Below are 14,786 nucleotides of genomic sequence, written 5' to 3'. Positions count from 1 at the left end.
CTTAAATATATGTATTGAAAGTGTATAATTGGTGTGATTTATAAATATATTAATTATATCATTTGTGAATATTGTTCTCCAAGCATCTTTTAAAAATCTGAATGAATTCTTGTAAATATAGCAATGACGACGCTACAAAGTTCCGAACGGACTACTCCCATTATGAGGAAATCGCTGAAAATAAACAAATCCGAAATCGTCAAGTGCCATGAACATTTTCTGCAGGGTAAGTTTGGGTGGTTCTTAAAGTGTTGTATTGCATTGGTCTCTCTTTACGTGTCTAACAACAGCACTCTCTGCGATGTGTGTCATGAGCTTTATTGTTTGTAAACAAGATGTTTACAGAGCCATTTTATAATGGCCAACATGCTCGTGTAGGACTTGAACAGTTTAGATGGTACTTTTACATCTCTGATATTCCTTAAAAAACAGAAAAAGAATACTCTTGCCATTTTCTCTGTCAATTAATGCACTTTTTAAATGGCATTTAGTTTACAAAAGAAACCAAAGAAGAATAAATAATACCCCCCCCCCCCCCCCCCCTAAAAAAAAATTAGGAGGAGACATGTTTCTGTATTCCTCGGGTATGTTCAGGACTACCATGACTACGGGCTGCTTACTTTATATGTACATTAATTTATATAGTCATTCAGTGGTGATCAACTCGATGAGAGTCTTCATTTATCATCTGAATAGTATACTCATGCAAGAACTTACAATTATATTGACATGTCATGCAGCCTCACAACAATTTTATCTACATATTCATGATATTGTAGCTGTGTTACAAACTTTGTTCTCAAAGACTAAAACTCTTTTGGATACACTCTTTCTTCCTGGTGAAACATCTGGTAATGTACTTGATACATGCATACATTTTATTATTCTTACCTTTAAAGGATAATTTCCAAGATGATCGAGTTTTTGTGATCTTGTTATTTAGGAAATGAATTTGCCAGTGGTTGCTGGTTCAAGACCCAAGATTTTTTTGTCGCATTTATTTGCTTAAATTGTTTGATATTTATAAATACTTCTTGGTTCAGACAATGTTCATTCAATAGTATAAAAAAAATCCTAAGATTTCCCCTTTGAAACGCCCCCTCTAGCTTGTCGGGTATCTATACAAGGCTAAAAATAAAAAGTCTACGAGGTTTCTCCATTGCCAAGGAGATGATGACGCCCAGATGATATCGTTGAAAAATTGCGCGAGGTGTCCCGAGTACTTCCGAATGGAGAAAAGATTTCAACACTCCCCATAATAAATCTCCATAGGAAATCTGTTTTCGTTCCTGTGAATTTTTACGAGGGATAAATGATAATGTGTGAATGAAGTTATCTTGGGAATTTTCCCTTTCATTAATTTAAATTGCACTTCTGTCACAGGTATGACACTCATGCCCTCAGCACCACAGAGACTGTTATGAACATTGTCAAGCTATACATTATCTATGATTATGCCTCATGACTTGAATATCAACAGTTTTATTTATTTATAATTTATTTTTTTATTTGAACATATTTTATTGTTTAATCATATATATGTATAAGACACATTAAAATATGTTCAAATTAAAAAAAAGGTTTTTCTGATAGATATTTAAACAAAAAATGTACATGCATGCCAATTCTGCTATTTTGACTTGCAGTGCACACATTTAGTAAATTACATGTACATTAAAAATTTTACATTTTCAAAATCACCTAATTATTATATGTTTCATCATACCAGTACATGCTATGTTATTTTATTTTGAGCTTAATTATCTTAATTTGATTTTCAGTCATGGCATTCACCAATATAAAGCTTAATTTTGTGAGACTGGGCAGACTTCCTTCCCCAAAGTTATTAATATATGATTCTGAATCAGACAGTTTCAACAAAGTTCGAGCAACATGACAGGGACATACATATTGCATATTTATATAGCAGCAAAGTTTTACTTTAATGCGATTGGTAGTTAGTGTATAATAAAGGTGAATTAAGTCTTGAATTCATTAGTTTATTAACCTCAATTCAATTGTCAAACTATAATGAATCAAGATCATTTGAGATGCGCTTGCAGTATTGCTATAACATTAATTTAAATTGTTGACAACTATATGAAAATATAATATATATTAATTTATATTATATCATGTATATTATGATTATAAATATACAATACTGTATTACATACATACATACAAATATATAACATAAAGATACCGTAGTTTCATCAATATTCGTTGAATACCAATTTTCGTGGATTTCATTGTTTAGTTGATCCACGAAATTAAATGATTATCGAAGTGCAATTTCTATTAACATTTTGTATTGATAGGGCCATTGGCCACACATTTACCTATCCTTGAAACTGTGATTTTCATTTTATCCACGAAAATTGATACCCTTGAATATTAATGAAACCACAGTATTATATCTGCATTCATAAGAAATGTAGTACTACATTTAGCAGGTTGATTAAAATATAGTATGGTTTATATTTTGAAATTATTTATGCTGCAGATTGAAACCTGTTCTGTGATTTGTTGAGCTGTGTATAACTGTAGACAATATGGCGGGCGTGTTGTCAGGGTGCCAGATTGTCCTGGACCTCAGCACCAGTGTCGGCTTCAAGAAGAAACAGGAAGTCAGGAGTACCATCACACAAAATGGAGGAGTCATCTCCTACATAGTTACCAAGAAGGTAACAGTCATGTACAGTGTTGTTTAAAGTTTGAAAATCGCAATAATTAAATGGCAGCAGATCTTTTCAGTGGATGAAAAATGCAGTACATGTTAAATGAACAGTGTAATGTATATATTTGAGAGAGAGAGAGAGAGAGAGGAGAGAATTGATTTTTTACTTTTATATTGCAAGCGGTAAATAAAAACTAATGTTTTTGCATAAAAATAATTATTGATTAAATAAAGGATTTTTAAGTTTATGTAACTCTCTTATTATAATTTACTAAACATATATTAAGTCTTCGTTAATTTACTCTTGACAAATAAATATGATACAATACATGTACCTCTAGAGTACCCATGTTGTGCTGAATGATGCAGAGAAAGCAGACGTCAGCTATAAATGTAAAATGGCCACAAAGTTCCGCATCCCTGTGGTTTCGCTTGACTTTATTTTTGACTGTATCAGTCAAGGGAAGCTACTGGACACAGACAATTTTCTTCTGGTCGGAAAAACAAAAGCACAGGAATTCAGCTCAGGCAAAATATCAGGTAGGTTAAAAAAAAAACCATGGATATTTAAATGAGGGGGAGAGGCTGCAGAAGGAGGGGAATATTAAGTGAATAATTAGATATTTTTTCAATATATAAGGTGTCGTAATCTTTGATTTTATTATTACCATATTTTGGGGGGGGGGGGGTTTATAAGGAAATCGTTTAGAATAAAGTTTATAAATCTATAATTATATCGTCCTCTGCTCCTAAGGAGAGGGCGGTATACTGTTTTACCCTTTTGTGTCTGTCTGTCTGTCCGTAACAAAAAATTCTGTCACACTTTTTTCAGCAACTTTAATATATATTCATTGAATGTGCTTGAAATTTTAACACACTCTTTGTTTATTAATGCCATATGGTGGGATTTATTTTTGTACCAATCAGACATTAAGTTCCTGTTATATGATGACTTTATTTATTTTTATCCTAAATTTTCAAACAAATTTTTTGTCCAAGATTTCTCGGCCACTACTTTTACTTTCACCCTCGTTCACTTGTTCTTCGCCCAGTCTTGATTTCACCCAGATACAGTTGTGTCAAAAGAGATATAAATTGAGACATTGGAATTCGCCCAGTCTTAAATTTGCCTACTGACAACGAGGGCGAAGGGGGTCTAAAATAAAACAAGGGCTAATATTTCCCTGCGTACAGTAGTCTTTGCAGATGCTTGAAATTTAACACACTCTTTGGTAAGGAATATGATTTATCTCATACGTGTGGTGTATATTACCCGTGTGATAAACCTTTGCTATATCAAACAGGTGATGCTTTATCAAATACTTCCGGTCGGAACTACTTTTGACACAGTCCCTCGCTTCAACGCTTCAGTGACCTATTTTCGAAGATTTGCTAGTACTTTCAACATAACTATATAAACTACAAAAAGTGATATAACATGGATTTTGTCAAAGACTTCAATTACTTACAAAACACATAACTGCGTAGCATAGGCGTCGGAACCCGGGCTATTGCGGGGGGGAGGGGTGCTTAGCCCCCCCCCCCCCCCCCCCCACCCCACCCAACTCTTTTTACAAACTTATACATAACTGTAACCAAAAGACCTTTTTTTCTTGTTTGTCAAGATTTTTGATAAGTTTAGCCCCATTCAAACTTTCAATTTGCTTTGTGTAGTTTATAAAACTGCAAATTACGTTAACTATCAACGAGTTCATCCTCACGACGCGATGGAAACAGAGCATACTGGTTGTGCAAATTGTGTTTATATACAAGACCTTACCGAAATAATGTTTCATAAGACGTTGATTCCACCACCAGTAAGCATCCTTATTCACTATTTTCAATCCCTAATCATTAGGCTGGTGTTTGTGTTATAAAACATCAACAGCTGTTCCCTGTTGAGTCAATTCAAACTAACGTGCATTCGCAAATTTGTTTATGTCAACAAACTTGATAATTCAAGTCCTCTGATCAGTATATCCATTTAATCAAATGAATAAGCTCTAAGAAATATTATTTAGAGCTAAAAAATCATTTCAAGGTTTATTTCAGTGATACTTTACATTAAAACAGTTAGATTTATCTCAGAAATGACGTACTAAATTGTATTGCGCAAGGACACAAGAACTGGATAACACAACGTTGCATCATTGTTTTTAATCTTTGAAAAAAAAATCAATTCGGGTCATATAATGGACTGTCTCAAAAGCTTCATAATATAAATCAAATTGTATGAGATAAATAGAACATCTATAATTGTGTGATTTTATATTTGCTTTATCCAACTCGTTGAAATGGTTATATTCGCTCGGCAAGCCTCGCGAATATATACACCATTTCAACGAGTTGGATAAAGCAAATATAAAATATCACAATATAGATATCCTCTATATATCAAGATATATTTTCCGATCAATTAAATGTTAAGTGACGACTTTGTTTATTTTTAGTCTAAATTTTTAAACGTCAAATTTCTGTCAAAGATTTCTGAGCATTTATTCATTGCAGCTGCTTGAAACTTTAAAACACTCTTTGTATAGGCATGCCATATGTGGGATTTATTTTGGTAACAATTGGATGCCAACTTCCTGTTGGCCTGGATGTCGACTTTGCTTGTGTTGTATTTTCACATCGGAGCGGGGGTATTACTGGTGAGCATTGGCTCACAAATATCTTGTTTTATGGCTGCATTATATGTCTTTTGACTTTTTTCATGCAAAGCTGGGAAATCTGAGTTGAGGTCAGATGGAAAGAAAAAGAAAACCATTTCAACTTTTAATCCAAAGTCTGTGAAAGCATGGAAGGAGAAAGACAAAAATATGCCTGCGTTTGACGAAGAAAGTGAGGTTGCAAAGTTTGCCATGTTTCAGGTATTATACAATATGACTAGTGTACATCAGTTCTGTGAATGTAAAGGGACAAGGAGTAATAAAAAAAATAGTGTAGGTATGGTTCAGGTATCATGTAAATCTGCAGTGTTCAAGGTACCTCGCTACACCTAGATTCATACTTTAAGACACTACGTCACAAGGTGGCAAGTTAAATGTTTTGTTTAACTGTTTGTTTCATTTGATTTGGTTGTATATCATCATAACTCAGTGGTTAAAGTATTGAGCTTGTGAACCCCAGATCAAGAGTTCGAATCTGCTTGGGGCTTTTCTTCATGTTTACTGAACCAAATTTTTAAAAATAAGATCCTGGGTTTCTGATGTTGAGATAAAATAGTGAATGATCGAAACTAATGTAAAGGGTTTGATTTTATTATACATGTATTGCATAGCTATGATTTACATAAAATTTTACATGGATTATTCCTTTGATCACAGAAATATGACAAGAAATCAAACAGCACACAGTTTGGTGTTTTAGAGATTCACGCTCTCACCAGAGTTACTGCCTTTGATAACAAGGACCCCCCACCGAGATTCTGCGTTTGTTCTCACTCCGGAAGTGTAGAGGATTTACAGGTGAGAATTACTGTGGAATCATTTTAAATTAGTAGGGTCCAATTTTCGAGAATAGTTGGTTTTGTGCTTATTCATGGAGATGAAATTTCATGGAAGCGCCGGTTTTCATTTTCAGTATTAAGAAAGATAACTCTTTCTAAATTTGTTTTCTTCAAGGAAAATGTAATCACAACAATAGCTACTGTGAATATACTGATGCTTATACACAAACAAGTTCTTATTAATAACAAAGATGTATAATTTATTTATTTTATTCAATATTTGTGAATAATTGAAGATTAAAATAAAAGTGATTGAAAAGGTGATTGAAAAACTGCAGACCTTAATTTTCCATTAAATTTTATTCAATAGAATTTGATGTAATGAGACTTTTACCGTAATCAAACTTACATTTATTTTTAAAATTTAAATTTGAATTATTTGTTCTCTTATACATTTACCTCTGGTTAAATAAAGTACATGTATTACAATTTCCCAGGATAAAGGAGACGGTGGAAGCAAGGAGTACCGCTTCGTGCAGACGTCAGAGGAGGCCCTGAGTGTGTACAGCGCCCTCTATAAACAGATGAAGGATCCCCCAAGTGGCATGAATGTCTGTCACAAACCTCCCTGTCAGAATATTGGAACCAAACAGTTCCAGAAGGTACGAGGTTTGATTCAGCCTATTAGAAATAATTCACCATTCATTCGTGGTTAACATTGTTGGCTAAACTATAATTAGTTGTTGAATGTTTTCTTGTTTTTTCCAAAGTACTATAATATATTGTTTTTAATCACAAATAAAACAGCTGATACTGGAGTATGGGATGGAAGAGACAGAGTTGTCTGCCCCTGTGGCAGAGTTGATGCAGCACATTTGGCGGGAGGCAGGGGGAGAGATCGAGCAAGTCCTGAGTAGTCCACTACAGTCCATCAAACTGGACCAGGTGAGCTTAAGGCACCCCATAGTGATCAGTTTGTCTGTTTCTATGTTTCTTCCATTTTTCTTTTATGTTTTATGTTCAAAGTACATTGATTTATAGTCTAGTTCTTGAAAATGAAATTCTGACCAGATTACTTTTGGCACATTCAGGTTGAGAAGGCTACAGCCATTTTGACCCAGATGAAGGAGAGCCAATCAGACAACAGCAAACTCCAGGCTCTGTTTGATGAGTTCTACACGGCCCTCCCTCACCGACATCAATACAGGACAACCAGCTTCTCCATGTCATGGCTGGCCAGGAAACTCGACCTATGTCAGGTATGAGTCTATGTCACTCAGGTATGCCACTATGTCAAGCATTACACTATGTCACTTTGTCAGGCATATTGCTATCTTAGTTATGCTAGTAATGATACTATGTCAGTTATAACACTATGACATTATGTCAGGTTTACCATTAACTCCGATATTCCACTATGATGAACATTTTATATTGTTTCCTTTCAGCTAATCAAAGACGTGGTATCAGTAAGTGAGGCCACGAATTGGTCGACGCGAGGCAATGCGGAGGCTCAGTACAAGGCCCTCAGATGTCAGATATCCCACGTATCAGGAGGCCTACCCAGACAGGTCCTAGATATCCTCAACCTGAAACAGTGAGTTTAGTACAATATTGATCAAGATATCATTAATATTAATATCAGACCTAGAAGTAAATGTCTTCGATCTTGCATGTACTTCAATCAATTAGTGATATTTTCAATCTGAAATGTTAAAGATCTGATGTATGTTTGTTTCATATTACAGAGGGGAAGAAATGAGAATTCAGAATGTATATGCCATACATCGGCCCTCAGAGAGTGAGAAATTCCGCTCAGACCTGAGTTCCAGGCCTCTGTTTCATGCCTCCAATGCAGAAAACTTTGTTGGAATTCTCTCCAGGTAAAAACTAGCTAATTACCTTGTAGTCCAAAAAGTGCACTTTTTGTTGTAATGAGAGATATGGTTAATGTAATATTACAGAGGTCTCCTGATGCCAAAGGTCGTCGTCGATGACTACGGAGGAAAGAGAACTGATCCAGGAATGCTGGGACATGGGATCTATTTTGCAAGCTCTGCAAGGTGTGTGTTTCAGCAGTTGTCTGAACGAAAATATCATTGCCCAATGGGAAGATTTGAAAATTTTATTGAGTTCATGGCAATATTTTTGTGTTGAAGTATATTTTCATGTTTGATGTGAAATTCAAATCAAAAAGGGTTAAAAAGTCATGAAAATTTGGCTATTCAACCATTCCGGAAAAAAGTGTTCATTGTTAAAAATTATTGGAATGTTTTTTTATGGCCTGCAATTAAATTATAGTAACTGTTATAAATGATTTTAAAAAATCATATTCAAAATTTTTAGTTTTATCTTAGTGGTAATTTGTCAACAACCCAGCGACTTTTAATTAGACAATGACAGTTATTTTAATTATTGAACTTTATGTTTGTTCTGTTAAAGTCTTGATCTCTAATGATTCATCAAGGTTGCCTTAAGTTTGAATTATCAAAATTCACCTGTATTTATGATCATGCATTTTTAAAGCCTATTCCCTGACCCTTGTGTTCTCTCTCATAACTTTGTAGTACAAGCATAAAATACTCCAAACCAAGTCAAACCAGAAACACACGGATGATGCTTGTCAGCCAGGTGGCACTAGGAACCACGCTGGACGTGTACAAACATCAGCGGGACCTAACAGAACCACCCAGTGGCTACCACAGCGTCCATGGGGTGGCTGCCACAGAGGGGGTGGAGTCTGAGTTCCAGGTCAGTAGGTTGTACTGATGGTCAGGGAAATGTCATTAAGTTTATGACAGACAGAAAGTTAAGTTAGTCGTGTAGCATATTAGTGGTCTATCTGTCTTCGTGTCTGTCCTCAGTGATCCCTTTCAGTTTCAGTGTTATATGTTTCCCGTCTGCCTAACGCAGTTTTTGGACCCAATCTACATAATTTTCTGGGTTTATTTCTGTCCATTTGTTTATTTTCTACTTGAAATGACAAAATAACTTAATGTACATGAGACAAACTGGGTCACTAATTACAGTAAAACTTGGTAATAGCGAAGTCCTAGGAACCAATGGATTAACTTCGTTATATCAATGATTTGTAATATCCATATAATTAACAAATTGATTTCGTACTTAAGTCTAATAACTATTATAATAGTGAATTCACTATGTACATTATTTTTTTACCAGACTACAAATTTTGCTAATTTAGGGAAATACATTTTTTTTATACCGTTAATGATCAGACTGTGAATTGAAGAATTCATATGAAAATTTTTACATCTACAAAGTATTATTCCCTTTATTTCTTACGGAAACCTGTAGTTAAATCATAGTTCTATAGAAACAGCCAGACTGAAATCTACACGCCCCGTTTATTGATTGGTTAAAATCTACAGCTGCTGAAACTGATAAGAAACTGTCAGGACAGATATTGACAAGCACTGTTTATCGATTGGTCCAAATCTACAGTGACCTAGAAAAAATCATGGACTGCACGAAATAATCATAACGATGTCAGACTCAAAGTCTCACAGGAGACGATTTGGCTGTTTCTTTTAGCTAACATACTTAGTACGTACATTGACAGTAATTTAGTGAATTTTACTAACTTTTCATAATCAATTTATCAATTAGCTAAAAGAAAGATGTTTATATAAACAATAAAATGCTTCCTTTGATGATTCATTCGGGTTATGAAGGTAGCAATCAATGCAGAAAAAATTTACATAACCCGCTAATTTAAACGCGGCTTATGTATTTTTTCTGCAATGTCGCTACCTTCATATCCCGAATGAATCAACAAAGAAAGCATTTTATTGTTTACTAGATAAATTCATTCAAACTTTTATGATAAATGGTAGTGCAGACTTTTTTAACTGAGTGTGAAGAAATAAGTTATAAAAGTGTCAAACTTTGTTATTATTCAGCTTTTACTGGACTCAAAATCAGTTCGCTCTGTCCGTAAATTTCTTATGCCCAAATTTATTAAAACCGTCAAATTTCGCAAAGATTTGTAAAGAATTTTATCGGGTACTTCATCTGTATTTGTACTTAAGGAGTTTACTGTACTTAAATTGTCCAAAGATTAAGGTCACTGACAGGTACATTTAGTGGTTTAATTATACTTGAGCAGTACTGCTTTATGAGATACCCTTTCTTAAAAAAATTATTGCGTTAACTTTAATATATAGAATGTTAGAATTTTTATTTTTATAAACATATTAATCAAACTTAAGGTTTAAATTGCTGAGTGTGTTTTGTTTATGCTTGTAATAGGACGATGAGTTTGTTGTGTACAACACAGACCAACAAATGATGAGTTATCTCGTTGAGTTCACCATTGGCAGCGAGATTCCTGTTGAGATTTCTGTTGAAAAAGAGGCTTTGGAAAGGGAGGAAACTTTGTCAGAGAGCAGTATTGGTGAATGAATATTTTAGTAACCTATTTAGAATGAAATATTAAACATTACAATTTTCAATCTCTATATAAGAGTAAAAATTTTTACGGGTAACTTATTAGTAAGTATTTATTTGAAAAAAGACTTTAAGATATTTCTTTGCATTGGTATTTCTGATATATAAAACAAATAAACAGTCAGTAAATAAACTAAAAATGTATTTCTTTGTATTTAATTAATTCTGATGCGTGATTTGTTATTAGAACAGTTATTATAATTAAAATTGAATTCCAAGATATTTTGCTGATTGATTTTGCAGACATCAGCGACGTACATGATGTCACAGACCCATTGACAAAGGTCAAGGCCGGCTTGGTTTCCAATGACGACACCCCAGTTACTCTACTTGAAGCCCATATACGAGCTAAATTGATTGATCTGGCTGGGGAGGTAAACAATTACATACATACACTTTACCCAGTACTTACAAACTTAAATAAAGCCACTTCAACAAGAGCTTGGACTTTGGCAGTATTTGTCAAACTTGGATTTGATGAAGGCAGAGTCTACTCAAGGCCAACTGTTCAGTCATTGGCTAAATGATATGAATACATTGAACGAAATAACCTTTGTCCAACTTTATCCAGGGATGAATATTTTAGTTAAAACAGCATTAATTTCACACAATCTAGCTGACCTTATTTTAAAAAAATCCAATTTTGACAGTCTATTATATATATTTATAAGCTGCCTATTAAGGTAATCTAAATAAAAGAATTCAACATTTGACAGCTTATTATGATGATCAAACAAGAGGCCCATGGGCCACATCGCTCACCTGAGGAACAATAGGTATGATAAAATCAGCTTAATGGAGTCATAATACAAACTATCTGGACAATACATGTAGATCCTGTATAAATAAAATCCATTTTCCCCTGGATATTCTTATGTTTATAATCATTAGTCCCTTTTCTAACAAGATGATTTTATAGTCATATCATATGTTGAGTATTGCAGTTCTCAAAATGATTCTTAACAATAGTTTATATATTAGATATAAACGTACATCAAACTCTGAACCTTCTCGGGAGGCCAAAGAATTGTCCTGGGGCCAAAGTCTTAACAATTATAAAGAAACATCTGGCTGATTAGTTTCTGAGAAGATTTTTAAAGATTTACCCTATATATTCCTTTGTTAAATTTTGACCCCCCCATTGTGGCCCCACCCTACCCCTGGGGATCATGATTTTCACAACTATGAATCTACACTACCTGAGGATGCTTCCACACAAGTTTCAGCTTTCCTGGCTAATTAGTTTCTGAGAAGAAGATTTTTAAAGATTTACTCTATATAATCATATGTTTAACTTCGACCCCCCATTGTGGCCCCATTCTACCCCCAGGGGTTATTATTTTCACAACTTTGAATCAACACTACCTGAGGATGTTTCCGAAGAAGTTTCAGCATTGCCGGCTGATTAGTTTCTGAGAAAAAGATTTTTAAAGATTTACTCTATATATTCCTATGTTTAACTTCGATCCCCTATTGTGGCCCCACCCTACCCTTGGGGGTCATGATTTTCACAACTTTGAATTTACACTACCTGAGGATGCATCCACAAAAGTGTCAGCTTTCCTGGCTGATTAGTTTCTGAGAAAAAGATTTTTAAAGATTTACTCTATATATTCCTATTTTAAACTTTGATCCCCCATTGTGGCCCCACCCTACCCCCGGGGGTCATGATTTTCACAACTATGAATCTACACTACCTGAGGATGCTTTCACACAAGTGTCAGCTTTCCTGGCTGATTAGTTTCTGAGAAGAAGATTTTTAAAGATTTACTCTATATATTCCTATGTTAAACTTCGATCCCCCATTGTGGCCTCACCGTACCCCGGGGGTCATGATTTTCACAACTTTGAATCTACACTACCTGAGGATCCTTCCACACAAGTGTCAGCTTTCCTGGCCGATTAGTTTCTGAGAAGAAGATTTTTAAAGATTTATTCTATATATTCCTATGTAAAACTTTGATCCTTCATTGTGGCCCCACCCTACCTCCGGGGATCATGATTTTCACAAATTTGTATCTACATTACCTGATGATGCTTTCACACAAGTTTCAGCTTTCCTGGCTGATTAGTTTCTGAGGAGAAGATTTTTAAAGATTTACTCTATATATTCATTTGTTAAACTTCGACCCCCCATTGTGGCCCCACCCTCAGGTGAGCTAAAAAGGTTAAGTTTACAATACAATAAGTTGTTAAAGTTGGTTTCTGGAAGAACAGACTTTGAAAATTTTCTTAATAAATATTGACAAATTTTTTAAGTTTTTAAGATCTGTGTACAAACATAGAATTGTGAGCAAATCTCTGTATCTTGCTTATAATTCGAAGCTTAACACTCAAATATGGTTAGTAAATAGAAATTGTAAACAATTAAACACAAGAAACATGCACTACATGTATAACAAATAAAGAACACAATTTATTTTTTCGAAATGAATCATATATATACATGTATATACCTACATATTTCCGTCAGCGATATCAAACTCTATTTAAACTGAATAAACTCGAAAAAATGCCGAGCATCTCAACAAAACTTATTGCATTAATCTACATGTACCATTACGCAAAAGATAATGCCGAATTACCGATAGAATGAATTGTATTTCAGTACCCCTACATCCGATTTTGCTTAATTTGCGCAGGTAAACAGTTAACTGTTTGATTTACCGAAGTCTCTGTTTGATTTGATACGTAAAAATCACGAAATACAGACGATAGTTTCCAGGTTACAAAGCATAATGAGAACGAAACGAAAATCAGAACAAGCTAACACCAACGTCATGTGTGAAAACTGTCAACGCATTGAAATATTTAGCCTCAATTAACTTCACAAAATCGGCACCAATATATTTTGTATGTTTCAAAATTTCCCTTCATACGCGAACTGTTGCACAACAAGCAAATTCATCATAGTCAGATCGACCCTTTTTCGTATAATGTCATGGCCGCTTTAAACAAAGAACCTCGTTTTAGAAGTATGGAATCATTTTACCGCATGCCGAACCCGAAGCTATTAAACTGATTGAAACACGCATTTCCTTTATTATTATTTTCGTAATAACTCAGATTTGAAACAGAATTACCACTTAATTTTTGCAATTTATATTTTCCTTCCCATAAGGATAATTTATGCTAAACTAGGTTGAATTTGCCTCGGTAGTTCTTGAGAAGAAGATTTTTAAAAATGCACCCCCCTTTTTCTACAGTTTCAAGGTTTTCTCCGCTTTGAATACAGATCAAACTTTTATTTCTGCAATTTATATTTGCCCTCCCATAAGGATGCTTTGTGCCAAATTTGGTTGAAATTGGATAAGCGGTTTTAGAGAAGAAGTTCAAAATGTAAAAAGTTTACAGACGGACAGACGGACGGACAGACGGACGACGGACAAAATGTGATCAGAATAGCTCACTTGAGCTTTCAGCTCAGGTGAGCTAATAATATAGTTACATCCCACCAAAAGTCCAAAAAGCCACATTTTTAAGGAGATTAGTGATAAACAGTTGGTCAGTGTGGTCATCTTCATACAAAACTGAATGACCTTGTCACAACTGATAATTGGCTCAGTAAATTTCTATATCATTTATGGACGAAATCTATCATGTGAAATCTTTATTTAGAGGTATAAAAATTCTAATAATAGCCATAAACAACAAGCCTCATTTAGGTGAAAACTCAGAAGATTTGATGTTGCAATATACTAAAACTGCATGACTGTAAAAAAATGTTATACCTCTACAATGTTTGATTGTAATAGTACATCAGTATTTGGTTCGGTTGTCAGGTGGTGGTGTTACAAGAGTACCACAACAATAGTGACCAGGCCCTGGAGGCTAAGTACGTCTTCCCGCTAGATGACATGGCGGCGGTGTGTGGCTTTGAGGCGTTCATCAATGGGAAACACATTGTTGGGGAGGTAAAGGAGAAAGAGACGGCCCACCGGGAATACAAGCGGGCCGTCCAGGAGGGGCATGGGGCGTACCTCATGGACCAGGACGAGGAAACGCCGGTAAGATCAAGATGTTCACTCTAGACACAATGGTAAAAATATGATCAAGGTCAATCAACATTGCAGTTTTATTGAAAAAAAGCCAATTTCAATACATTTGTACTATTTAAATATCATATACTAAAATTCCTCTCTTGTGAATATATTACCAAAATTATTATGACCCACAAAGTTCACTGTA

At 34.6% G+C, this 14,786-nt stretch overlaps 1 protein-coding gene across 5 annotated transcripts in view; it reads left to right on the top strand.

The window, feature by feature from the left end:
• LOC105321916 (protein mono-ADP-ribosyltransferase PARP4) overlaps nucleotides 1-14,786 on the top strand; it is a 41,752-nt gene continuing 26,966 nt past the window's right edge. For all 5 annotated transcript variants that reach the window (XM_066071895.1, XM_066071896.1, XM_066071894.1 and 2 more), the window contains exons 1-15: nucleotides 1-226; nucleotides 2,507-2,687; nucleotides 3,022-3,220; nucleotides 5,402-5,550; nucleotides 6,007-6,147; nucleotides 6,626-6,790; nucleotides 6,936-7,073; nucleotides 7,220-7,387; nucleotides 7,577-7,725; nucleotides 7,877-8,011; nucleotides 8,093-8,191; nucleotides 8,696-8,879; nucleotides 10,401-10,545; nucleotides 10,842-10,972; nucleotides 14,381-14,605. In XM_066071895.1, the coding sequence (XP_065927967.1) occupies nucleotides 2,556-2,687; nucleotides 3,022-3,220; nucleotides 5,402-5,550; nucleotides 6,007-6,147; nucleotides 6,626-6,790; nucleotides 6,936-7,073; nucleotides 7,220-7,387; nucleotides 7,577-7,725; nucleotides 7,877-8,011; nucleotides 8,093-8,191; nucleotides 8,696-8,879; nucleotides 10,401-10,545; nucleotides 10,842-10,972; nucleotides 14,381-14,605 (2,160 nt within the window). In that variant the 5' untranslated portion in view covers nucleotides 1-226; nucleotides 2,507-2,555. The remainder of the gene's footprint in view (nucleotides 227-2,506; nucleotides 2,688-3,021; nucleotides 3,221-5,401; nucleotides 5,551-6,006; nucleotides 6,148-6,625; nucleotides 6,791-6,935; nucleotides 7,074-7,219; nucleotides 7,388-7,576; nucleotides 7,726-7,876; nucleotides 8,012-8,092; nucleotides 8,192-8,695; nucleotides 8,880-10,400; nucleotides 10,546-10,841; nucleotides 10,973-14,380; nucleotides 14,606-14,786) is intronic.

Source organism: Magallana gigas, chromosome 9 (assembly GCF_963853765.1).
Source record: "Magallana gigas chromosome 9, xbMagGiga1.1, whole genome shotgun sequence".
In the NCBI taxonomy this organism is placed as follows: Eukaryota; Metazoa; Mollusca; class Bivalvia; order Ostreida; family Ostreidae; genus Magallana; species Magallana gigas.
The sequence above is the reverse complement of the archived record's forward strand: the minus strand, read 5'-3'. Positions and strand labels throughout refer to the sequence as shown.